Source organism: Paecilomyces variotii, assembly GCF_004022145.1.
Source record: "Paecilomyces variotii strain CBS 101075 chromosome Unknown C8Q69scaffold_18, whole genome shotgun sequence".
NCBI classification, from domain to species: domain Eukaryota; kingdom Fungi; phylum Ascomycota; class Eurotiomycetes; order Eurotiales; family Thermoascaceae; genus Paecilomyces; species Paecilomyces variotii.
Window position 1 is genome coordinate 189,348 of NW_021167157.1, and position 22,781 is coordinate 212,128.

Sequence of the window (22,781 nt, forward strand, 5' to 3'; positions counted from 1 at the left end):
AATCTATCCGATCGGCTTGATTCGACCATGGGCCAACCGGACTACAGTCTCACAACTCCGTGTACTCAGCAGGAACTAGCCTCGTGAATCCGGCGGCGAGTCTGCGTGCATGTTCACTGCCAATACTAGCCCAAGCATTGGCGATAAGTTCCTGTCCGCTCTTTTGATATTGGGACAAGACCGTTGTGCAGACCGCATTAGGGAGGCCTGTGGGTCGATATGCCTACTCTAACATGAGATCAAGGGTCGATTGGGAAGCTGGGCAGTTCCAGGTTTCGGACTCGTGCATCAGTCCTCAGGGCGATAGGGCTAGTGTGAAAGCATCCTTACGTCGTGGTATACTACTAATCGGTCGAGATATCGATATCTATAAGTCTTTGTTATATAGAAGCTGGCAGTCGCCTCGGTCGATGTTGATACTTCGCCTTTCCTCAACAGGTATTGCCGTCAATAATCGATCAACTGACGGTGGTTCGACATTACTCCTCACCGGTGATTACATGCTGGTATACATCCAGGTCGTGGTATACTAGGAAGGAAAAGATCGAACGAGAGGACTGAATCGCTGCCACTGGCTGGAGTTTCTTGCTTCATCATGGGTCGAAATATGTTGAAGCTGCTCTTTGTAGCACCAGAAGTGAACCCGATCAATCAAAAAGCCTTGTCAATACCTGTACTCAATCCATTCAATCGATATGGACGGGCATTCTTCTTCTCGTGGCTGGGTTTCATGACGGCGTTCCTATCATGGTATGCCTTTCCGCCATTGGTAAGTCTTGATCGTTATACTATATCGAAGTCAGGTAGATCTGGGGACAAAATTCTGACAAGGGAATATTATAGTTGACCGACACGATCAAAGGGGATCTACACATGAGCCAGAACCAGGTTGCAAACTCGAACATCATCGCACTGCTTGCCACGTAAGAACTCATGGCCTCGGGGAAATCCAGTAGATGTGTACTTATCGCTCTCTAGTTTGATCGTACGATTCATATCCGGTCCTTTATGTGACCGTTTCGGTCCTCGACTCGTGTTCATCGGGTTGCTGCTCGCTGGTGCCATCCCGACTGCCATGGCTGGTTTGGTCACGAACCCTAACGGTCTCATCGCGCTGCGCTTCTTCGTCGGTATTCTCGGGGGTACTTTTGTTCCTTGCCAAGTGTGGACAACCGGATTCTTCGACAAGAGTATCGTCGGTTTTGCTAACTCCCTTGCGGGTGGTCTTGGAAACGCTGGTGGTGGTATAACCTAGTAAGTGCTACCTTTGACATACTCGATGGAGTACTTTTGCCATAGATCTGACCTGCTATCAGCTTCGTCATGCCTGCCGTATTCGACTCCCTAGTGCACCAGCGAGGCCTCGCTCCTCACAAGGCCTGGCGCGTTGCTTACATCGTTCCTTTCATCATTATCACCGCCATTGCCCTATGCATGCTATTCCTCTGCGAGGACACTCCGACGGGCAAGTGGTCAGAACGTCACAAATGGATGGAGCAGCAGCACCCCGACAACACTCCCGCAGAGCAGGAAATTGTCGACACCAAGTCCGGAGTGCGCTCGAACGACCTCTCTTCTCCTGCGTCCGAATCCTCCTCCGTGATCGAGAAAAAGTCACCTCGCCCACAGGACGCGATGGCAGACCAGGAGGCTCAGACCGCTGAGGGTGACTCCACATATGCTGAAGTAGTTGTCGCACCTACTACGAAGGAGGCATTGCGAGTGATCTTCAGTCTGGCAACCCTGTCGGTAGCTACCGCATACGCCTGCTCTTTTGGCGCCGAACTCGCTATCGAGTCCATCCTGGGATCTTACTATGGGCACAACTTCCCTCACCTTGGCCAGACGGAAACCGGCCGCTGGGCAGCTATGTTCGGCCTTCTCAACGTCGTCTTCCGTCCTATTGGCGGCTACATCTCCGACCTGATCTACCGCTCCACCAACAACGTCTGGGGAAAGAAGATGTGGCTGACCTTCCTGGGCGTTATCATGGGTGCGTTCCAACTTGCCATCGGCCTGACGAATCCCCGCTCCCAGTCCACCATGTTTGGACTTTCTGCCGGTCTGGCTTTCTTCCTGGAGGCGTGTAACGGCGCCAACTTTGCCCTAGTACCTCATGTCCATCCCTATGCTAATGGTAAGTTTATCTTAACCTTCTCCTTCATGCCTCCCTCAAAGACAACGTCACTAACCTCCCCTCCAGGAATCGTCTCCGGAATAGTCGGTGCCACAGGAAATCTCGGCGGTATCATTTTCGCCATTATATTCCGCTATAACGGCGTACAATATGGCCGCTCTATCTGGATCATCGGCGCCATTTCCATCGGCATCTTCGTCACTCTCAGTTGGGTCCGACCAGTCCCGAAGGGACAGAGTAGTCATCGGTGATTCAGATAACGTATTTCTCGTTTCTTATCTTTTTGGGGTCCTGTTATGATATTTATTTATAAAGTTCTGGGATGATACGATACCATGGTCTTGAGCTGGGCTTGGAATGGATGGGTCGGGATGGCGTTTTTACTTTTTACTGCTACTTCTTCTTCCATGTTTGATGTTACTACGATGACTCTCGAAAGGGCTGGATGATATATGGGAGAGCATGGGAATAGAATACAGATCAATTAGTTCATTATTCTTCCTTTGTTTTTCCATGAAGTATAAATAACCTGTCACGCCTAATCTCAGATTTTTCCATAGAATTCTTATATGAGGATTGTGATGAAATAATCTAGGTTCTCTAGACAGACGAGCGTATCCAGCAAAGAATTGGAGTTGGGGATATTGTGTTGGGATTTATTCAAAAGGAACGACTTGCACCCTTATATATTGGATTCAACTTTGCCCCGTTATAAAAAAAAAAGACATTGTTCCGTGGTATGTAGAGATCTCTTCTTCTCTCAATATCTTCTTGTGCATAATTATTAGAGTTAAGAATAAAGGAATGAATGAATGGAAAAAGGAAAACACTTATTAGAGGCTATATCCGGCCATTGGATCCTAGTCATAGAACCGCAGATCCCCCCTACAATACCTTCTGGCCATGACAGATTGAGCCATGGTATTCGTCCAAGTCCGACCAGCACTTTACTCAGACGCCTCGCCCAGAATACCACGGGCAAAGTGCCTCTTGCGCATTCTGTACTCGATGGATCGTTTAGTTGCTGCGGCGGACTGCGTGAATGCTGCTGAACCACCGAACGGTCCTGCCAGCGCGTTATTGTTTACGCGGACGATGCACACGTTCTTTACACCACCGACAGTTCCACTGCAGGTCATTCCTGCTGGCATTTGCACTTGGATCGGGAAATCAGTCTTCGTGACGCCGTCGAGTGACAGCTTGTTGTCGCCGGGGATGTCCTGAGTGACTGTAGCTTGTTGGAAGGCGTTAGGGTCTGTTCCACCTGATGTCGGATCGATCATGGCGGTTAATGGACCAGCGCCGTCTTGGTTGACCTGGTGGAAGTGGAATTGTCAGTGGGGAGTAAAAGATCCTGGATTTGATAGCTGAGACAATTAGTTACTCACCTGATGGTAAGTCATGGAGATAGTCCCGTTGTCAGAGCATGTTGGAAGACCGGACGTGGCTCCAGTACCAGCTGCGGCTTTGACGCCTTCTTCGACTGTTCCATCGGCCGTCTTAGTTCCTTCAGATGTGTTGGCATCGTTCTGATCATCTGTAACAACTCCAATTAGTAACAGAACTCTTTTCTCTCTTGAGAGCCAGGTCTTCTAACCCTTTCCACCTCCCAGGAGATCACTAAGCAGTCCTCTCCTTCTCTTGGTAGCTGCATTGGCCGTCGAGTTGCCCATGAAGGTCGCAATCGCAGACGCAGCATCGACGGGACCATTGCCCTTGGTACGACCCAGTGCAGAGGCTTTGTCAGTGCCCAGTTCCTTGTCTCTGATGATGGAAGTATCGTCTTCCGCACCACATAAAGGTGATGAGCAATCACGAGGGGTGCCATCGATCACTGAAGCCATAATATATATTGTAAGTACACCTAGTCGAGTCTGCAACGAATGGGACAGAGAGCACACCTGAGAGGCCTGGCATGTTCACTCCATTGGCACCCTGGATTTGCGTGACGACTCCATGAGCGGAGACGTGGGCGGAACAGACCGCGAGGACAACAGCGATAGAGTAATGCATGGTAGATAATCCCAAATATGAATCGACAAGACAAAAGTAAACCACAGAGAAAAAGGCAGTGTGGTATATCAAATACCTTCTTTGGACAAATAAAAAGAAAAGAACTGTACTAAAATATGGCTGCGTCCTGCGCGGAAAGAGAACAGAATAAGATATGAAAGATGCGGCTGCGGACTGAGGCGTGAATTCCCAAATAGAAATACTTACTTCACAGGAGGACCTTGTCTTATATATATGCTATCTCTCTGGGAATCTACCTTCCGGAAACAGACACAAGAAGCAGTCCTCTTGGTTCGGGCATATAGTCCATATCCAGCATCGCTCTCGCAACTAGCGTGTCTAGAATCCATTCCAATCCATCACCTTCTCTATCAGTATTTCTTGAGAAGGTATAAGAAAGAAGATCCTTGATTGGATAGACAGGACAGACGGCGTTGGATCAAGGAATCGAACAGGATACCCTCGGTTATGCTAATCACAGCCACTTGCATCAACCAATCTGGTCACCAAAAGGACAATAAGAATGAGGCTATGCTACTCCAGCTAAGACAGTTCCCGACGAGGGATGTGTGAGAGAGCAAGTTGGGCCGTTTCAATCGTGCAGAAAAGAGGAAGGTCGATTTTGTAGCATGTTGTTGTCACGGGCACCGGAGTGGTGAAACGGTTCTAGATAGCTCCCATACCCAAGATTGTGAATTGCAGAAAGTATCCACATAGCTTAACTATCGATGGAGGCATTCGCTTGATCTATTAGTGTCTGTTATCAGTCAAGTCAAGCAACAAACTCGTGACATTCATTGTGGACATCATCAAGAGGCCTAGAATTGAACATGGTAGTATCAATATTTGTAGATACACTTCCGCCAAGTAGTTTGAGAATTGAGAATAGAAAAATACTAGTAGTTTGAGTAGACCTGGAACATGCTGGAGGCTCACCGGGACCGTATTGCAAAACAGGACGGATCTAGAAACGGAGCATAGAGCTTATTTGGGACAAGACACAGCTAGGAATCTCTTGCAGATCCATGCTACCAGGGATGGCTTGTATAGAACAGACAGACGTTGGTTGTACGGAGCAGGGAGTTGTAGAACAAGCAGCCAGCCCCCACGTTTAGATTTACGCACGTTAGCTAGATATGTTCGCCTATTAACATGCATCCTTGACATCTTCAAAGAAACTTATGTATCAAATCCGCAGGGACTACCGCGCAGACGATCAAGTAGAAGTTAGCTACGTCGCTACTGGAATAAAAGATAAGGCAAATCTAGCTTCCTTCGGCTCTATGACCGTGGAAGGATCCCTGCTCAGATCTCTCCTGTTTCAGATTAAGCTCGAGAGTACAAGAACCCAAAGAGGCACTGTTTCATCCCTGTCAAGTTACAGAAATGGAAGCTTTGGACCAATTACAACAAGTAGAGCGTATTCTCTGCCTCGGCTAGAAAGAAATTCGCCAAGCCAAGAAGCCAGACACACTCGAGGATGGACCCCCGTGTTGGCCGCTCTCTGCGGACATACAACCAAATCGTCGCAGTTTAGGGTATCTTTCCCAAAGAATACAGATTTAGAATCAGACCCCAAAACGCCATGCCCAGAAGGGAAAAACAAGACTTTGCCATCGAACTCCAGAATTCCTCACACGATTGGAGGAAGTGCATTATCCATTTTAGTCGACGCCAGGAGGGGCATCCTTGAGGATTTCCCATCCATACTCCTCCTCAGGCTTTTCGGGTTCCATGCCCAAGGCGTTACGGTAGGCACGGACCTCGTTCTGAAGTCCAGCCACAATGCGGATAGGTAGCTCTTCCTCCTCGCAGCGGAGACGATAGGCGGTCCGAATCATCTCGGCACATTTCATGGTCATAGCGTGCCAGTGGTCGCGATCGAGACGGCTCTCGAGGTGGGCGTCACGCTCAGCTTGGAGGAGGTTGTTGTAGTGACGCTTCTGAGCAAGGAAGTGCATGGTGTTGTTGTGGCAGTAGTTACGGATCTGCTCAACCATGGTGCCGACAGCGGTCTCGTATTCTCCAATGAGTCTAGTATTCTCAACCTGCTCACGTTTCAAGACCTCAACGAGACGCTTTTCTTTAACGAGGGCCCGCTCAAGTTCCGCAATGCGCGCAGCTATCTTTGATTTTAGCGTGGAAAACGTGGAAACACTCTGAATGAACCTTACCACTTATTTCTCCATTGACCTGCTGCAGATTAGGGCTGGCGCCTTCAGAGCTCGCACGTCTCTGGAGTTTACAAGTCAGCTCATCATATTTCAACCCATCAACCCCAAAGACTTGTCAGGGTACACGAAGAAGGCCCAGATATTGACGTACCATGATTTCCTCCGCGCTGTTGATGATGCCCTTGGTCATCTCGCGATTGTTCTTGAGCACCTCGCTCAATTCGAGGACCATTTCATACAGATGGTTGAGGTCCATCTGATGGCCCGCATTCATGGGCATTCCACCATTGATCCCCGCCATTCCGCCACCGTTGACCTGGGCTGATGCGTGCGGAGGGGAAGGAGACGGAGTCTGACGTGGGATACCAGCGAGATTGGGGTTGTTGTCGATGTAATTGGTGAACATGCCACCTCCCGGAGAACTGTTGGGCAGGCCAGAACCGTTGCTGAGGGACATCCTCGCGCGGTTGAAGGCGCGGTTGAGCTCTCCAAAGACTGGATGCAATTCAGAGTTGGTGTCGAGCGGTTGGCGTAGGTGTGGTGGTGGAGTAGGACGAGTGGCAGCTTCGAGACCGCTGCGATCAGGACCGGGGTACTTCGCGTAGCTGAAGGTCGCGAGGAAGTTGTCGAGCTCTTCGCGGTTCAAAAAGCCCGACGCACGACGATGACGACGGAAACCCTGCTGAGGGACTCCAGGAGTCTGAGAAGATTGGAGGGGAGTATTATTATTGGCGTCGCTATGCGGCAGGTTTATTGTCATGTTCCTCTGGTCCAGCTGCATTGGCGCCTGCTGGCTGCCGTATCCCGCGCCATCACTGAAAGGGTTAGGCGCGGAAGGGCCAGGCGGTTCGCTGCGACTTCTAGCGTGCATCTGGAGTGATCATGTATTCTTAGTAGTTCTCCAGCATTAATATTGATGCTCACAGAGCAGCAGTCAGGCTCTGTCTGGACGTGAGACCGTGGACGGTCAAGAGGTCTTCAGTTGCCTGAGGAGTGAGGGCAAGGTGAATATGACAACTCGCAGACTGGCCTAGTTAGTCCCTTTGCTTTCGTCAAGGTCCTACACAAATAGTCCCGCTTCCGGCTACAGGCGTGTATTTTGCAGTCCATCAAGTAATCTTCATGATCATCTATCATGTCTTAGTGTCACTGCAGATATGATGTTTATACCTTAAGGTTGAAACAAGACTTTGTGTCCTCTATAATAAAACAATTGATGGATGCCTACATGTGCAGCATGGGGATCTAGGGCAATAATAGCGCCGACAATCATTAATGAAAGGACAGGATACTTAGATATGGCGAATCATTATCGCTTCAAAGAAAGGAGGTCTTCTTTGCCAAGCATAGTGGGTTTAAAAATAGCAAACCCGGAAAGTCCGGCAACGCATTGATCCATGTCAAGTCATATCCAGAAGCGCTGACAGCTTCTGCTCAGTATCTAGATAGGTAGCATTGCCCGTGTCCTCCTGACGGAGACTTTTACTTTGACTGACACGACCGGCAACTCGAGCTACCAACATCCTCATCCTGTCGAGCTCCTTTCCAAGCTCGCCATCTCTGGTTACCAAGTTCGGTTGGATGTTGCTTTGCGGGTCCTTGAACGGCTCAAGGAGCGCCTGCAGCCTTTTGTACTCCGCAAGCCGCCGTTGCTGTTGCTGACGCTGTTCGTCTAGCTCGACGAGGCGAGTGCGTAGCTGCTGGTATCTCGGGGGATATCAATAACTGGACCATCAAGCACCATCTGCAATACGGCTGACTCCTTACCTCTGTCTTCCCTCTTCATCAGCAGATTCACTCTCCCACTCGAGTGGGAGCTTCGATATATTCCTGAAAAGTGTCAGCCTGCACCTGGTAGGAGTGCTTAAATAAGATCAAGACCTACAAATGGTTTGAGAGATCAGTTCCCTGCTCGACCCCTTTCCCATGATAGCCTAGACCATGCAGATCCTCATGAACCGAGTTCCAGTAGAGGCTTTCAATCTGTCGCGCAACATGGTGGATGGCTTGAGATGAGTAGACTACGCGATTATGTTGTTTCAAAACAGAATGCACTGGATTTTGTCAGACGCGAACGAGGAAACCTCAATGAATAATCAGGTGCTGTCCATACATTTCTGCAATGCTTCCTCGACCGCTTTGTCACTCAGATCACCTTCATCTGATGGGACTCCATAGGCTCTCCAGCCTTCTTGAGGTTCAAGCGCGGCCGATAGTATCCGTACCTGAGTTCGTACGAAGGAGGATTTCAGCTCTGAAATTGTCCGAGAAGTGTCCATGGTTCATCAAGAACCACGTCCCATTGTTGCGCCTCGTGGGACGAATGTCAGATTAATTATAACGTTGATAATAAATTGATGTCGCGTTCTTGTCGCGAAACTGTTATCGATAACGGGTGTCCACGTGACCTTCCCCGCGAATCGAAATCACCGCGGTTGATCTTAAGCCACTACTGTATCATCGACTCTACAAGTACATGTCCATTGTCCACCCGGTCGGTTAGAACGGCCGCTAATAGACAGGAATTCCGTGAATGGGCTATATCTATCGGGATACCGATCACATCGATCATAGTAACGAGGTCTCTAGCCGCTAGTCGCAGATGTAATCGTGTTGTCCTCGGTCTAAGCGATGCGACAGGGCTCCTTCGCGCGGAGCCTCGGTAATTCGCCGACTAGCATTACGATCAGTCAGGAACGTCCGCTTCTGCACGCGGTTTAGCTATCTCCATACGCTTCTATATCAGACAGTTTCACATATGATATCTGTCTAGAAGACGTCTTTTTATTTAATATCAACATGGCTGAAAATAGGCGCCCTGTGGCCTTGTTGTTTGACATTGGGGGAGTCTGCGTAAGACCATCAATCAGGAGTCGAGACACCCAAAACGCTGGACACTAATAATCTCCCAGGTAGCATCACCCTTCCAAGCTATTCTAGACTATGAGCGCGCCAACAATATTCCACTCGGGTGGGTGAATTTCAGTATCTCGCGAACTGCCCCCAATGGAAGCTGGCACAAGCTGGAGCGAGGCGAGATCAAATTGGACGCGGACTTCTTCGCGGCATTCAATCGGGATCTACGAAATCCAACACTCTGGCAGCAATTCCATGAAAGACTTCAAAAGCGAAAACAGACCGACAATAAATCGACATCGGTCCCGCCACTACCAGAGATCGATGCAGAATGGCTATTCTGGGAGATGATGCGAGTATCGCAGACACCTGATCTCTACATTTTTCCAGCCCTGAAAAAACTCAAGGCATCCGGGCAGTTTTTGATCGGTGCACTATCGAACACGGTTATCTTTCCCGATGGCCATCCCTATAATAACGAAAATGATCCGAATGGACTCAAAGCGCAGTTTGATTTCTTCATCTCATCCGCCCACTCTGGCCTTAGGAAGCCGGATCCCAAGATCTACGCATTTTCATTGAAGGAGATAAACCGGGTGGCGAAGACACGCGGGATCCAGGAGGTTGCACCCGCGGATGTCGTTTTCCTGGACGATATCGGGGAGAATTTGAAGGCGGCCAAGAAGGCAGGAATAAGAACGCTGAAAGTCGTTCTGGGTAAGACTCAGGATGCGGTCAGAGAATTGGAGCAGATTACCGGTTTGAGTCTTCTAGAAAGCGAAGAGAAAGCTCGACTGTAGACGAATGGGTTACAGCTTTTTACCGCAGTTATTGTAGAGATATGCGTTCATCCCCGCAGTCTTATGATTGTTCAAGCTCTCAATGCATATCTGCCATGTTCTGATGATTAGCAAAATCCATGTAATATTATTTATCTGACCTCCTGTTCTGATGAAAGTATCTCAGGAGTAGAAGTGCATTTCGGCTTACTGTACTTCCCGTGAGGCTCGTCGTCGCCGACCCCAAAGCCAGCGCAACTTTTGGATGCAGTCACGCACGCTAAGCGAATCCCGCCCACAAATTTGAACCCACGAAATTTCCCACCGTCACTTTTTCTTCAAGCAGCCAACGTCGACAATACAGGGCCGTCAACCTCGACAACCGACAAGATGGTGAGTTTCACTGCCATTGTGCATCGCCAGAGTGCGATTGCAACCTCCTGAAAACCTCCTCCTCGTTGCAGGCGATGGCCTGTGGGAAAATAGATATGGGTCTCTGCAAGATGCTTCGGAGAGGGGGCTTCTGAAGCGCAAATTGCTGACTCGGATGGATTTTCTGTAGCCTTTCACCAAGCTTGTCAAGAACAGCGCGTACTACAGGTGAGTGTCAGATCCTCGAAAAACAATTTATTTTTTGTTTCCAGCGCATTTTGCTGACTTGCCCCAAGTCGCTACCAGACCAAGTACAAGCGCCGTCGCGAGGGTAAGACCGACTACTACGCCCGTAAGCGCCTCGTCACCCAGGCCAAGAACAAGTACACCTCTCCCAAGTACCGTCTGGTCGTCCGCTTCACCAACCGCGACATCATCACCCAGATCGTCTGGTCCGAGATCACCGGTGACAAGATCCTCGCTGCCGCCTACTCCCACGAGCTCAAGCGCTATGGTATCACCCAGGGTCTGACCAACTGGGCCGCTGCCTACGCCACTGGTCTCCTGCTCGCTCGCCGCACCCTGAAGAAGCTCAACCTCGATGAGCAGTTCACCGGTGTCGAGGAGGCTGACGGAGAGTACACTCTCACTGAGGCCATCGAGACCGACGATGGCACTCGCCGCCCCTTCAAGGCTTTCCTTGACGTTGGTCTGGCCCGTACCTCCACTGGTGCCCGTGTCTTCGCTGCCATGAAGGGTGCCTCCGACGGTGGTATCTTCATCCCCCACTCCGAGTCCCGCTTCCCCGGTTTCGACATTGAGACCGAGGAGCTCGACGCCGAGACCCTCCGCAAGTACATCTTCGGTGGTCACGTCGCTGAGTACATGGAGGGTCTCGCCGACGACGACGAGGAGCGCTTCAACTCCCAGTTCGTCAAGTACATCGAGAACGACATCGATGCCGACTCCCTCGAGGAGATCTACGCCAACGCCCACAAGGCCATCCGCGAGGACCCCTTCAAGAAGGATGAGGAGGCCGGCGAGAAGAAGTCCAAGGAGGAGTGGAAGGCCGAGAGCAAGAAGTACCGCAGCGCCAAGCTGTCCCGCGAGGAGCGCAAGGCCCGCATCGAGGCCAAGATCCGCTCGCTCGCGTAAATGTGAGCTTAGGACGACAACAAAAATGTACTCACAGTTATGCTGCTGTGTCGAAAATAAATAAAAAAAGTATTCTTCAGAGATACCTGTATGCCTACGGGCAGATTTTTTCTCGTTTGGTCAAGGGTTTACGGGTTACGGGAATCAGCGTCACATTGTTTTCGGAGCATCTTAGTTCGGTTTACCAAGGGAAAGTCATTCAAACAGTTCTACCTGCTCCGAGACGGTCCATTGCAGTCTCCTTACGCATCATCCGCAGTAACGTCGTAACGCAGTACTATATCTGCCATCCAACCACACTTGTAGCAATACTCCCTCCATTTACCTACTCCGTAGTGTGCTACATAGATACTTAGCGCATGTCTCTCACCGCCCTTGCGAAGGTTGCGTTCTTTCGCACCTGGATCTCAGACCTCCTGACTTGCTATTGTTCTTAAACATCCTCTGATCTCGACCTTAAATTCATAAAATACATTGCAGAGCTTCAAGAATGTATCCCGATGATGAAGCTTGCAAAAGAGCGAACACCTTGTACATTTTATGGACAAGGAACCTGCGACAGTGTTCAGCTGATCATATAGCAGCAAAGCTCGCCGCACAACATCGACAGGAGATCCCAACGAAGGCCATTCATTGCAGGGACGGAGCCTATAATCGCTGTTACAGAATAACATTTCAAAAAGGACCAGATGCAATCGTACGGTTTCCCATCATGGGAAGAGTTGCATTGAGGAAAGAAAAGATCAACGACGAAGTGGCCGTGATGGCGTACATCGCCCAATCAACTTCTATACCCATTCCTGCAGTTCGCGGGAATGGTGTTAGTGGCTCGGGACCTTATATCGTGATGGACTTTGTTAGCGGAAATCTGCTCAGTGATCATCTACAAGCTCCTCTTCGAGACAATCGAGAACCAGCGATCCTGGACCCTGGCATCAGTGAGCACAAGTTACGAGCTGCCTATCGTCAAATGGCATACATAATTCTAAAATTACATCGGTGTCAATTCTCTCATATTGGGTCCCTGGTTAAAGACGACCGTGGAGGCTGGTCTATTGGAACACGACCGTTTACGCATAACATCAACGAGCTTCTTACTTATGCCAATTTCCCCCCATCGGCTATGCCCCAAGGAACGTTCTCAACTGCTACTGAATATTTTCTGTCACTTTCTGAGATTCATATGCAACATCTGAAGACACAAAGAAACAATGCAGTTTACAATGAGGCAGACTGCAGAAGAAAGTACGTGGCGCGCTGTCTTTTCAGGAGAATTGCGCGCAATTTCTCTACTAGCTACAACAATGGTCCTTTTAGCTTATTTTGTGATGATCTACGTCCTTCTAATGTGATTGTGGACTCCAATCTTGATATCAAAGCAGTTATCGATTGGGAGTTTTGTTATGCAGCGCCAGCAGAATTTACCCATTGCTCACCGTGGTGGCTCCTCCTTGCAAATCCCGATGACTGGCCAGGTGGTTTAAACGACTTTGCGACGCAATATATGCCACGCCACAATGTCTTTCTTGATGTTTTGCGGGAATGTGAGAGAGAATTGGCATATGATATTACAATCGACCATACCCTCTCAGAACGTATGCAGCAGTCGATGGATAATGGAGATTTCTGGGTTTGCCTCGCCGCAAGGTCTAGCTTTGCCTTTGATGATATTTACTGGAATTTTATCGATCAGAGGTATTATGGGGAATTTACCACACTGGAGGATCGCGTTGAACTCCTGGAGAAAAGTGAACGGGCTGAGCTTGATAGATTTTTCAAACAGAAAACAGAGCAAGCTGCAGAACGCAAGTTGGATCCCTATTGGACAGTGGATGAAATCATTGCCTCCTAGGCTATTTTGTGTCTAGTTGACGTGAGAACTTTGGCCTTGAGAGGTTTGCTCTTAATTCAATATAGCTTTGCTGGTTGCTTATACTTAATTCCTTATGGGTTTGCTGCAGAAATCCCCCCCCTTTTTTTTGGCCGACCACATTGACACGACCCTACCAATGACTACTTGTATACTTCATATTTAGCTGTATCCAGTGACTATCTCTATCATGAGGATGCGCCCCTTTCCTTGCCGCTGCTTCAAAGCTGCCGGAAGCTCCTAGAAATGGAATTAGATGGACCGCTGATGTAGATGCATAAGAAAAGCACGCAGCTAATAATTACCGTTCAGGGGTTTATACCTGTGTATCTATAAGAGCATCATGTCTCAGATCTATATTTGATATCATCTGATGTGATTAGGCCACTGCAATAGGGTTAGTATAGGGGGGCAATAATAATAGGAGAAGATGGTTCCCTGTACCATAAGCAGAAGTATGGTATAGGGGTCAGCAGTAGCGGGGCCAGTCGACGGCAGTTAAGGCGGCAAACCGATTCGCGGGGGCAGTTAGTATTTTAGCGGAATGATAGAGGCAAAAGGTCTCGACCGAAGCCTCACTTTGCCATCCCATCCCGTGGGCCCTTTTTGCTCTATGGTATGATAGTAATGGTACATACTGTACTTCTGAGGACAGGAGGAATAATAATAACTAGTTAATAGTCGAATATTTAATTGATCCTTCTAACTTGTTCTGTAATGCTCGATCACGCATTGGTAGTTATACTGTTTTTGAGTAACTTAGCATTTGTGTAACTTCCAAGGCGTACCCGAGGCGCACTGAGGCTCACTGGTTCAGATATTTGGCTCAACTCAACAGGTGGTCCAAGAGTGGTTCGCTTGCAGATCCGTGGCGAGGAGGAGAATCACTCGATATTATTATTCAGACCAGATCGATGTTAAGTTACGACCATCAGCTGACTTATGGAATTTACGGTACTGCCAGCTTCTTTCCACTCTTTCCACTCTTTCCACCACACAGAATGACGCTGGGAACCACAGGTAAACGTCATGCTTCGCCCATCGGCGGCAACGTCGGGCCCGCAAAAGTGCAGACTAGGCAGGCGGTGTGGTGCGTGGCCTGTAAGCCAAGAGATAGCGCCCTGTAAGGGACGGTATCGGCATGGTATCGACACCGTATCGAAACGAGGCCGTTACACAGTCTCGTGCGTTCTCTTCGAGACTTTCGAGCATGCGAGATGGTCCAGTGGAAAGGAAGATAATAGAATGTGTTACTCGTATTCAGGCCTTCTAGTGCAGATCGCAGTCATGCCAGTGACGATTCATAGGTAGGGGTAGTTAGACTACGCAAGATATCAGCATCCACGTCGTAAACGGTCTCTTCCTTGACTCTGGGCCAACACGGCCTTCCCGGCGAATCTTGTTGCTTCTCGATCCCCGGGCGCGCCGTCTCTCGACCCGGCTGCATATACCACCTCATCGCCCTCGTCCAGCTGTCCGTAATCGTCTATCCCTAATCATATTATTATTACAGCTTCCAACCAACTAACTAGTTCTTGTCTGCTTCTCACCGGTCTCCTACCACCATATATCCCTCCCCCACTCCACTCGCCTCCAGTCTTGAACTATGTCCGCTCTGTTCCGCCGCGCTCCGATGACGGACATGGTCATGAATCTCCGCTTGTGACGCTGCAAAAAAAAAAGAACGCTCCGCGATTCTAGCACACAGACCAATTCTTCCCTTCCCTCTTGTCTGGAGAGTGTTGCAGCAGGCATCTCACTGACTCGCACGACCTCCCACTGCACCATTTCCCTCGTCGCGTGACCTCAACCTTCACTGAGAATGCGCCTGACTGTATAGTTGAGGGCTCATTGCTCACCGCATTCCAGACACCGCATTTATATATACCCATATATATATATACTCTCCAGACGAGGCTGTGGCCAGCTCTTCTTCTTGGCTAATACAGTCGCTTTGGACGCCAAGATGGACAGTGTCGAGACGGTGGATGTGAGCTGGCTTCATCATTCGCGAAAAGGTACGGAGCTGGCTGAGTCGACGAGGCCCCGCTCCATACAGTTGGAGGCGATTCGTCCATCTTAGTTGATTGTGGTCAATTGCTGATGCTCCTTTCATGCAGATACCCTGTCCAGAACCAAGTCAACATCGTCAGCCATTAGCGATAAATCGGGATCGAGTGTAGAGACTACGGAGACACAGACCGCCGCGAAACCGCTTTCCTCAAATGTAAACCATCTCACGTCAGCCACCAGGAAATCATCACCGGATCAGCAATCACAGACGGTCTCTAGGTCGCAGGACGACCTGAAGGCTGGGTCCGTTGGTCAGACAGCAGGAGAGAATAAAGGCTCTACGCAGACGCCGGGTTCACAAAATGCCACTCCAAAGCCCGCTGGCAGTACGGCGCCAGTACGGCAACCCAGTAGACGCCCTTCGTGGATCTCGAATCTGAGCTCCAAGTTCTCCTCCTCTGCATCTAGCCCCCCTGCGCAGAACAATCAAAAGGAAAACTCAACTCCTCCGAGACCTATTCCACCTACTTCGAGACTGGACTTGCCCAACCCGTTTGGTGCAGCCTATTCCCCGAAAGACAAAGAGGAGAAGAATGGAGATGGGCCAAACCCCTTTATCTCGAGCTCCCCGCGAAGCGGGTTTCTCCACAATGCTCTCCGGAAATTGTCCTCGTCAAGCACAAACGGGTCCGGTAAGATGGCCACAAACGGTGTGGTGTGCCAGCGTCGTGTGATGAATGTGAACCAGAATCGCGACAGGTGCAGAGTTCCAGACCTGAACCAATCGAAACTGAAGCGTGTCGCATTCTGTGTCGATGTGGAAATTGCGGGCATTTCTCGTCGAGACTCGGACGATGAGAAAGCAGACTCCCGCCCGAAGAAGGCCGACGTGAGGTCTAAGGAGAAGGGCGAGGGAGAGGCGCTGAAACACCCTCAGGCTGTTCTGCCTGAGAAAGAGAATAAGGCCGTCGCCACAGGCTCGGGGAAGGGGCCAACGCAGGAGAATGGAAGCCAGGGCGACGCTAAAACAGATGTCCCGACCAAGGAGCCGACGAGAAAACAAGAGAAGAAGAAGCGGTCAGAAGAAGAGCGCAAGGAACGTAAAGAAAGAAAACGACGACTGGCGGAGGCAAACGGCTCGATTCCCATGCAGTTGATATGGGGAGAAGACGATGATGAGAGCTCGAGTGCGCCTACGTCTGGCACCGGCCGCTCCAGAACGCAGAGTCAGCCGACTACCGATCCCGTGAGAATATATCGGCGGTGTTGTCAGCTTCGTGAAACCCCGGTCTTGAAGAAGCTTGTTGAGCAGATTTCATCTCCTTCGTCTACCCTTGCGGAGTCTCCAGGGACCGTTGCCGTGCTAGATCTCACCGATTTCCCCATGAGCCTCGAAGACATCATCACGTTTAGCGACTGGCTTGCAGTGGTACCGGTAAGAAAACTCATACTGGAGAATTGCGCGCTCACGGACGAAGGCGTCCGCTCGATCCTTGCCGGTCTGTTGGCCACCAAGACCGCAGAACAAGCTAGGTATCGTCGGAGGAGATCACGGAAACCCAATCTTCAGACCGATCCCAAGGAAGAGAGCTTCGGTGTGGTTGAGAAGCTGTCCTTGAAGAAGAACCCCAAGATCGGCCCAGAGGGCTGGCGGCACATCTGTCTCTTCGTACACCTGTCAAAGTCTCTCAAGGCAATTGATCTCTCCGGCATTCCGTTCCCAAGGCCCCCTGCTGCCGCTAATGGCCCGGGATCGTTGAACCGGACCGAGTACCCTGGCGCAGATATTGGTGCCGTTTTCTCAACTGCTTTGGAGAAGCGGTTCGGGGGTAGTCATCTGGAGGAGTTGTTGCTGAGCGAATGTCGACCAGCAACTGGTGACGTTGGAAAGATCTGTGATGCTGCCGTTGCATTCGGTCTGAGGAGACTTGGTCTTGCGAATAACGAGCTGACCAGGGAAGGCCTCCAGCATGTGGTCCGCTATCTACAGTCTGGAAAATGCGAAGGTCTCGACCTTGGTGGAAATCCTCTGGAAGATCATCTTGACCTCTTGCCATCTGCTTTCGATAGCAAACACCCTCTCTACGCCCTCAGCTTGGCCGACTGTTCGCTCACACCACCAACTCTTGCGCCGTTGCTCCAAGCTTTTGTTCGCTTACCTAACTTCCGGTTCGTCGACCTGTCGCACAACCGTGGTCTCTTCTCGTCGCAGCCAGATGCCCTTATCATGCTGAGGCGATACTTGCCCAAGATGCCGTTGCTCAAGCGCATTCACTTGGCTGATGTGGATCTATCTCCCGACCATGCCATCGCACTGGCTGAGATTCTGCCAGAATGCCCGAGTCTTTGCCATCTGAATATAATGGAAAACTCGCAGATCAGAAGACTTGCAGAGGCGGCCGATCCTGCCAGCCAAGAGGAGGCGTGTGCTGTGTATGCCTCGCTGATGGCTGCAGTACGTGTCTCCCGCACCATCATCGCAGTCGATATTGAAGTTCCCACTGCGGAGAGTAACGAGTTCGTCAAGGCTCTGGCGTCCCAGATCGTGGCGTACTCACTCCGGAATTTGGAACGCAGCTCTATGGAGGAGGACCTTTCTGGTTCTACGGATGCCGGGACGGAAGGCGACGTCCCTATACCAGAGATCCTGCAACATGTCGTCGGTCACCTTGATGGAGAAGAACTGGGAGAAGAAGATGACGATCCTGCACCAGATGAGGATTATGTCATTGGAGGCACTGGTGTCGCGAAAGCTCTTGGAGTCTGTCTGGGTAACGCAGACCATCACCATTCCGACAGTTTGGACTTTTCCGCTCCCCCCAGCGGCACCACCACGCCGAGACATCGGAAGAGCCGGTCCCGACCTCCCAAGAGGCCTCGTGATATGTCTAAGAATTTGTTGGTAGCTGCCCGCAAGATTCGTTTGCGGATCCAGTCAGCTCTGGTCCGTGAAGACCGAGCTGGTAACGACACGAACTACCGGCGTCTACAATTCCTTGATTACACATTGCAGAAAATGATCCAGCGCTTTGAATATGAATACCCTGAGACACGCGTTGCCGCGCCGCCGCCACCACCAGCTCCTCGTGAGGACACATCTTCCCAGCATTCTGACGAAATCAATGATCAAGGAATCTCTGGCGGAAGTCCTCCGTCTGGAACCAACTTCGATGACGAAACCGCCATTGACGACGAAGATACTGAACACTACGTTATTGGAATATCACGTAGCAGCTCAAATACTTCCCTCCACTCGCGTGCCCTGACATCTGAGGAAGGTCATATCCATCGCCTTGGCCAGAGTATCCGCCGTGACTTCCTCAAGGACTACCCTGCCGCCAACCTATCTTCGTCTCCACTCGATGATTCCCACATTGCCTCCCTGCGGGAGAAGCTTGAGCGTTTGCGTGGTGAACAGATACGCTCTCGCGTTGAAAGCGTAGGTCCGGACAAGGCTCTCGAGGAGCTGGGCTGTACCATGGAGGAGCTCTGGTTGATCCAGAAGCAGGACGCGGAGGCGTTCCAGAAATTTAAAGAGAGCCAAATCGCTGCTCAGATCAACGCCGGCATGAGGCCAAGCCCTTCTGTCGACGAAGAGGCAGTGGATAACAGCGCCATCGAGTAACCGTGACCGTGTTGTCGTCATCGAGTTATCCACTAGCGTCGTGCCAGATCCTTCCCGAAGGCTTCTTGACATGCTCTATATACTTTCCGGTTACAACATCTCACCAGTCCATCTCGGATGGGACGCCTTTTGTACATAGTTTCCACTCCGTGTGACATGATTTGTTTTATCTTATTTAATCTACTGGCTCTTTGCCATTGGTGTATTCTATCTGGGCGATGCCGTTACTATTTGGGCGAATCTCAATGCAAGCGATTGTGTGATACCAGACGGCAGTGGTGTGGAAGGACCATGTCGTCCCAATTTATTTTGATTAGTGCTTATTTATCTTATACAAAGTTAAGTTAGCTGACATGGTTAACTGACTAATATCTGCGCTGCTTCTTAGGTGAGCGGTTAGGGGTCTTTGGGTTGTTTTTTTCCTACCATGTATTATGCCTGTGGAAGCACAGGAAAGGCGGTAATTGTGTGTGTATTTTGGTTTAACTGGCATGTCACCGTCGCGGTGGTGTTACATATTATGTTAATGTGGAATGTAGATACGTATCTAGATATGATATGTATACATTTGACAGGCGGGTCGCTTATGTCATAATCCGGGGTGAAACCCGGAGAAAGCAGATCGAGATAGTTAACTTGTCTGCGGGCAGAGAGAGATTCTATAGTTAATTAGTTATTACTTATGAATTATTAATGGATGTGATCTTCGCAGCGACTGGGGAATTATCATGACAACAATGTAAATTATCTCTTTATCCCTTGGCTGAGCAGACGTTCTCTCCTCATCCTCGGCAGTGACTTTCTGCCTGTCGTTCACATGCCCGACAGAGACACCGCCAACCGTCTCGAACTCCCCTCCATCTCCGAGCTGATCTCACTCAAGTCTTTCGACTGCTTACATCAAAGAATGCTCTGTGCCTTTTCTTCTGACTGGACTATCCATCACCGTCGATACGGCACCAGCTTTCGGCCATGGCAGCACAGTCCAAGCTGCTGCCCCCTGAGCGGTCCCTCCGGCACCTTCTCCGCACCGTCACGGACCTGTATCTGAAGCACCGCACCCGGGTCTCGCGGGGACTTTATCTGGCCTTGGCACTTGCTCTTGCGAAGCGCATCCATAATGCTGTCGCAGAGCAGAAAGCCGCCTCGCAGCGTCAGGCCGAGAGGCGGGGACGACCTGGCACCAGCAGCTTGGGCGGCGATGCAGGCACCTCCAGGAAGAAGGTCGAGCTGAACCGCGAGTTTCTGCGGAACCTGCTGCGCTTATTGAAGATTGTGATACCGGGATGGAAGAGCAAAGAGCTGCGGTTGCTGGTCAGCCATAGTGTGTTCTTGGTGTTGCGGACGATGCTTAGTTTGTATGTTGCGGAGCTGGATGGACGCCTCGTCAGTAACTTGGTGCGTGGGAAAGGGAAGGATTTCCTCTTTGGTCTGGTTTGGTGGATGATGGTGGCTGTTCCTGCTACGTTTACGAACTCGATGGTAAGTCGTTGCTTGAGTCGTGGTAGTGGGTGGTGAATCGCTGACGGGGCGTGTTTTGTTTCCCTAGCTCTCGTATCACCAATGTCGGCTGGCCCTGCAGTACAGGAAACGTCTGACTGAACATGTCCACGACAAATACCTTTCCAATATGACTTTTTACGCGATATCTGCGCTCGATGATAGGATCAAGAATCCCGATCAGCTGATCACTGTCGATATCGCGCGCTTTTCGAACAGCTTGGCCGAGCTGTATTCCAACCTGGCCAAACCGATCTTGGACATGGTCATCTACAACTACTCTCTATCGAAGACTGTTGGTGGAGAAGGCCTCTTCCTGATGAGCTTGCTGGTGCAGGTGTCGGCTAATGTCATGCGCATGCTGACGCCGCCGTTCGGCAAATATGTGGCAGACGAGGCACGGTTGGAGGGCGAGTTCCGCTTCCAGCATACGAGATTAATCGACTACAGCGAAGAGATCGCGCTGTACCACGGCCACGAGGCTGAAAAGGATAACTTGGATAAGGGCTATTTCACGTTGATTAAACATGTAAACCGCATCCTACGCCGGCGGTTATATCACGGCTTTATGGAGGACTTTGTCGTGAAATACTTCTGGGGCGCTCTGGGCCTGATTCTTTGCAGTTTCCCTGTGTTTTTCAGGATCCCTGGCCAGGTGACTCAGACAATGGGCGATCGGACAGAAAGTAAGTGCCGCGTACTTTGCAGATCCTCGACGCAGTATCTAATGCTTGACAGGCTTCGTCACAAACCGACGCATGCTGCTCTCCTCGTCAGACGCCTTTGGCCGTGTGATGTTCTCCTACAAGGAGATTTCGGAGCTGGCGGGACACACCGCTCGTGTCTCCTCGTTGCTGGATGTGATGGATGATCTCACGGCCGGTCATTTCGCGAAGAAGTTGGTTTCTTCTGCATCCACAGAAGAGAATGCAGCTGTGCTGGCGGGCCGTGGAACCGTCGTCGAGAGCGACTATATCGAATTTACGGATGTCCCGATCGTCTCACCTAACGGTGATGTATTGGTGAGAAAGCTGTCTTTCACTGTCTTCCCAGGTGATCATCTTCTTATCGTCGGACCGAACGGCTGTGGAAAATCATCCCTCTTCCGGATCCTTGGTGGCCTGTGGCCGGTCTATGGAGGCACTGTCAAGAAACCCAGCTTCGAAAACATCTTCTACATCCCTCAGCGACCCTACCTCTCGCGGGGAACTCTCCGACAGCAGGTTATCTACCCGGACACCGTGCGGGACATGCGTTCCAAGGGGGTCACCGATGCAGACCTCTTCGACATCCTGGCAACTGTCGAAATCGCTTCCGTTGTGGACCGCCCTGGTGGTTGGGAAGCCGAGGAGGAGTGGCGTGATGTTCTGTCGGGGGGACTTCAGCAGCGGATTGCCATGGCCCGGTTATTCTACCACCGACCAAAATTCGCCATCCTCGACGAGTGTACATCTTCGGTGACTCTAGAGATCGAGAAGGTGATGTATGAGACAGCCAAGAAGTTGGGCATTACCCTGATGACTGTGTCCCACCGACGGAGCCTCTGGCAGTACCACAAGAAGATCCTCCAGTTTGACGGCCAAGGAAACTATGTCTTCACCGGACTGGACTGGGAGCGCAGATTGAAGCTTGAAGAGTAGGTTTTCCCCTTTGGTCGAAAGCTATAACTAAACCTGTTACTGATTGTTTTACAGTGAGAAAGAGGAGATTGACCTGCAACTTCGAGCGGTGCCTGAATTGCAGCGACGCGTTGCCGAGCTCACTGCCGCCTGAGCTGCTACCACTCCGCAGTCTCGCTGCACCTTTTAGATGTCAACTCGCTCACACACACAAGTTCCTATAGAACACTTCTCCATGGAATCTCATATTCCGTCTTGCTCAACAGAGCAAGACCCCAATTCGGAAATAGCCGATTGAAAATACACGACTTTCCAACCACGTCTCAACCATACACCACGCTCAACGAGGCTTATATCAGAACCGATTCGCTTCCCACACGCAAAGGGTATCGAGTCCTGGATCTATTCTTCGTCAAATCCCACGTCGAAGCATATGAAACCAGCTTCATCAACTCCCCGGATCCTTCATCAACACGATCAATGTGTCAATGGGGAGACACAAATGTGAGAAAGAGAAACGGCCCGTTAGATCCTCTCATGAACATCTTCGCCAACGGGTCCAAACCGCCGACCACCTTTCTTCTTCAATAACAACTGTGTGGCTTTGCCGTCCAGTGTCCCGCATATAGGCACAACATCGACCTACTAGCTACCTAGGTACCAGGATA

General features: G+C 50.5%; 8 protein-coding genes across 8 annotated transcripts; 5 read left to right on the forward strand and 3 right to left on the reverse strand.

Moving 5' to 3' along the window:
• Positions 1-212: 212 nt before the first annotated feature.
• Positions 213-2,812, forward strand: crnA (putative nitrate transporter). Its single transcript, XM_028625243.1, has 5 exons — positions 213-769; positions 844-923; positions 979-1,254; positions 1,317-2,137; positions 2,204-2,812. The coding sequence occupies exons 1-5, from the start codon at positions 596-598 to the stop codon at positions 2,386-2,388; spliced, it is 1,536 nt and encodes a 511-aa protein (XP_028481294.1). The 5' UTR covers positions 213-595; the 3' UTR covers positions 2,389-2,812.
• Positions 2,713-4,484, reverse strand: C8Q69DRAFT_438980 (putative cell surface protein Mas1). Its single transcript, XM_028628596.1, has 4 exons — positions 4,039-4,484; positions 3,735-3,971; positions 3,526-3,674; positions 2,713-3,453 (listed from the first exon to the last, which is right to left on the reverse strand). The coding sequence occupies exons 1-4, from the start codon at positions 4,148-4,150 to the stop codon at positions 3,085-3,087; spliced, it is 867 nt and encodes a 288-aa protein (XP_028481295.1). The 5' UTR covers positions 4,151-4,484; the 3' UTR covers positions 2,713-3,084.
• A 1,330-nt stretch (positions 4,485-5,814) lies between these two features.
• C8Q69DRAFT_409247 (hypothetical protein) lies at positions 5,815-7,084 on the reverse strand (the record flags this gene model as incomplete). The annotated part of the gene is made up of 3 exons (XM_028628243.1): positions 5,815-6,272; positions 6,325-6,403; positions 6,476-7,084. The coding sequence occupies 3 exons, from the start codon at positions 7,082-7,084 to the stop codon at positions 5,815-5,817; spliced, it is 1,146 nt and encodes a 381-aa protein (XP_028481296.1).
• A 640-nt stretch (positions 7,085-7,724) lies between these two features.
• Positions 7,725-8,603, reverse strand: C8Q69DRAFT_510804 (kinetochore Sim4 complex subunit Fta4; the record flags this gene model as incomplete). Its single annotated transcript, XM_028633218.1, has 4 exons — positions 7,725-8,031; positions 8,092-8,154; positions 8,210-8,378; positions 8,438-8,603. The coding sequence occupies 4 exons, from the start codon at positions 8,601-8,603 to the stop codon at positions 7,725-7,727; spliced, it is 705 nt and encodes a 234-aa protein (XP_028481297.1).
• A 126-nt stretch (positions 8,604-8,729) lies between these two features.
• On the forward strand, positions 8,730-11,793 carry C8Q69DRAFT_493947 (60S ribosomal protein L5). Its single transcript, XM_028632199.1, has 5 exons — positions 8,730-9,177; positions 9,237-9,939; positions 10,186-10,352; positions 10,522-10,559; positions 10,628-11,793. The coding sequence occupies exons 1-5, from the start codon at positions 9,124-9,126 to the stop codon at positions 11,484-11,486; spliced, it is 1,821 nt and encodes a 606-aa protein (XP_028481298.1). The 5' UTR covers positions 8,730-9,123; the 3' UTR covers positions 11,487-11,793.
• Positions 11,794-11,921: 128 nt separating this feature from the next.
• C8Q69DRAFT_481957 (kinase-like domain-containing protein) lies at positions 11,922-13,792 on the forward strand. The gene has a single exon (XM_028631632.1). It carries the CDS (start codon positions 11,977-11,979, stop codon positions 13,336-13,338), a length of 1,362 nt encoding a protein of 453 aa, XP_028481299.1. The 5' UTR covers positions 11,922-11,976; the 3' UTR covers positions 13,339-13,792.
• Positions 13,793-15,098: 1,306 nt separating this feature from the next.
• On the forward strand, positions 15,099-19,208 carry C8Q69DRAFT_123850 (cell wall biogenesis protein Mhp1). The gene is made up of 2 exons (XM_028625244.1): positions 15,099-15,374; positions 15,477-19,208. The coding sequence occupies exons 1-2, from the start codon at positions 15,323-15,325 to the stop codon at positions 18,992-18,994; spliced, it is 3,570 nt and encodes a 1,189-aa protein (XP_028481300.1). The 5' UTR covers positions 15,099-15,322; the 3' UTR covers positions 18,995-19,208.
• A 758-nt stretch (positions 19,209-19,966) lies between these two features.
• On the forward strand, positions 19,967-22,267 carry C8Q69DRAFT_409159 (ABC transporter transmembrane region 2-domain-containing protein; the record flags this gene model as incomplete). Its single annotated transcript, XM_028628235.1, has 4 exons — positions 19,967-20,476; positions 20,544-21,180; positions 21,233-22,130; positions 22,189-22,267. The coding sequence occupies 4 exons, from the start codon at positions 19,967-19,969 to the stop codon at positions 22,265-22,267; spliced, it is 2,124 nt and encodes a 707-aa protein (XP_028481301.1).
• Between the last annotated feature and the right edge of the window lie 514 nt (positions 22,268-22,781).

Excerpts from the sequence above, each read along its gene's own strand:
- C8Q69DRAFT_493947 (XM_028632199.1), top strand. The coding sequence starts at position 9,124 with ATGGCTGAAAATAGGCGCCCTGTGGCCTTGTTGTTTGACATTGGGGGA. Across the intron at positions 10,353-10,521 it reads CCTCGACAACCGACAAGATG|CCTTTCACCAAGCTTGTCAA; the intron begins GTGAGTTTCACT and ends GATTTTCTGTAG. Across the intron at positions 10,560-10,627 it reads AAGAACAGCGCGTACTACAG|TCGCTACCAGACCAAGTACA; the intron begins GTGAGTGTCAGA and ends ACTTGCCCCAAG.
- C8Q69DRAFT_438980 (XM_028628596.1), bottom strand. The coding sequence starts at position 4,150 with ATGCATTACTCTATCGCTGTTGTCCTCGCGGTCTGTTCCGCCCACGTC. Across the intron at positions 3,972-4,038 it reads GAACATGCCAGGCCTCTCAG|TGATCGATGGCACCCCTCGT; the intron begins GTGTGCTCTCTG and ends TTATGGCTTCAG. Across the intron at positions 3,454-3,525 it reads TCTCCATGACTTACCATCAG|GTCAACCAAGACGGCGCTGG; the intron begins GTGAGTAACTAA and ends CACTTCCACCAG.
- C8Q69DRAFT_481957 (XM_028631632.1), top strand. The coding sequence starts at position 11,977 with ATGTATCCCGATGATGAAGCTTGCAAAAGAGCGAACACCTTGTACATT.
- crnA (XM_028625243.1), top strand. The coding sequence starts at position 596 with ATGGGTCGAAATATGTTGAAGCTGCTCTTTGTAGCACCAGAAGTGAAC. Across the intron at positions 770-843 it reads GGTATGCCTTTCCGCCATTG|TTGACCGACACGATCAAAGG; the intron begins GTAAGTCTTGAT and ends GGAATATTATAG. Across the intron at positions 1,255-1,316 it reads GCTGGTGGTGGTATAACCTA|CTTCGTCATGCCTGCCGTAT; the intron begins GTAAGTGCTACC and ends ACCTGCTATCAG.
- C8Q69DRAFT_123850 (XM_028625244.1), top strand. The coding sequence starts at position 15,323 with ATGGACAGTGTCGAGACGGTGGATGTGAGCTGGCTTCATCATTCGCGA. Across the intron at positions 15,375-15,476 it reads GCTTCATCATTCGCGAAAAG|ATACCCTGTCCAGAACCAAG; the intron begins GTACGGAGCTGG and ends CCTTTCATGCAG.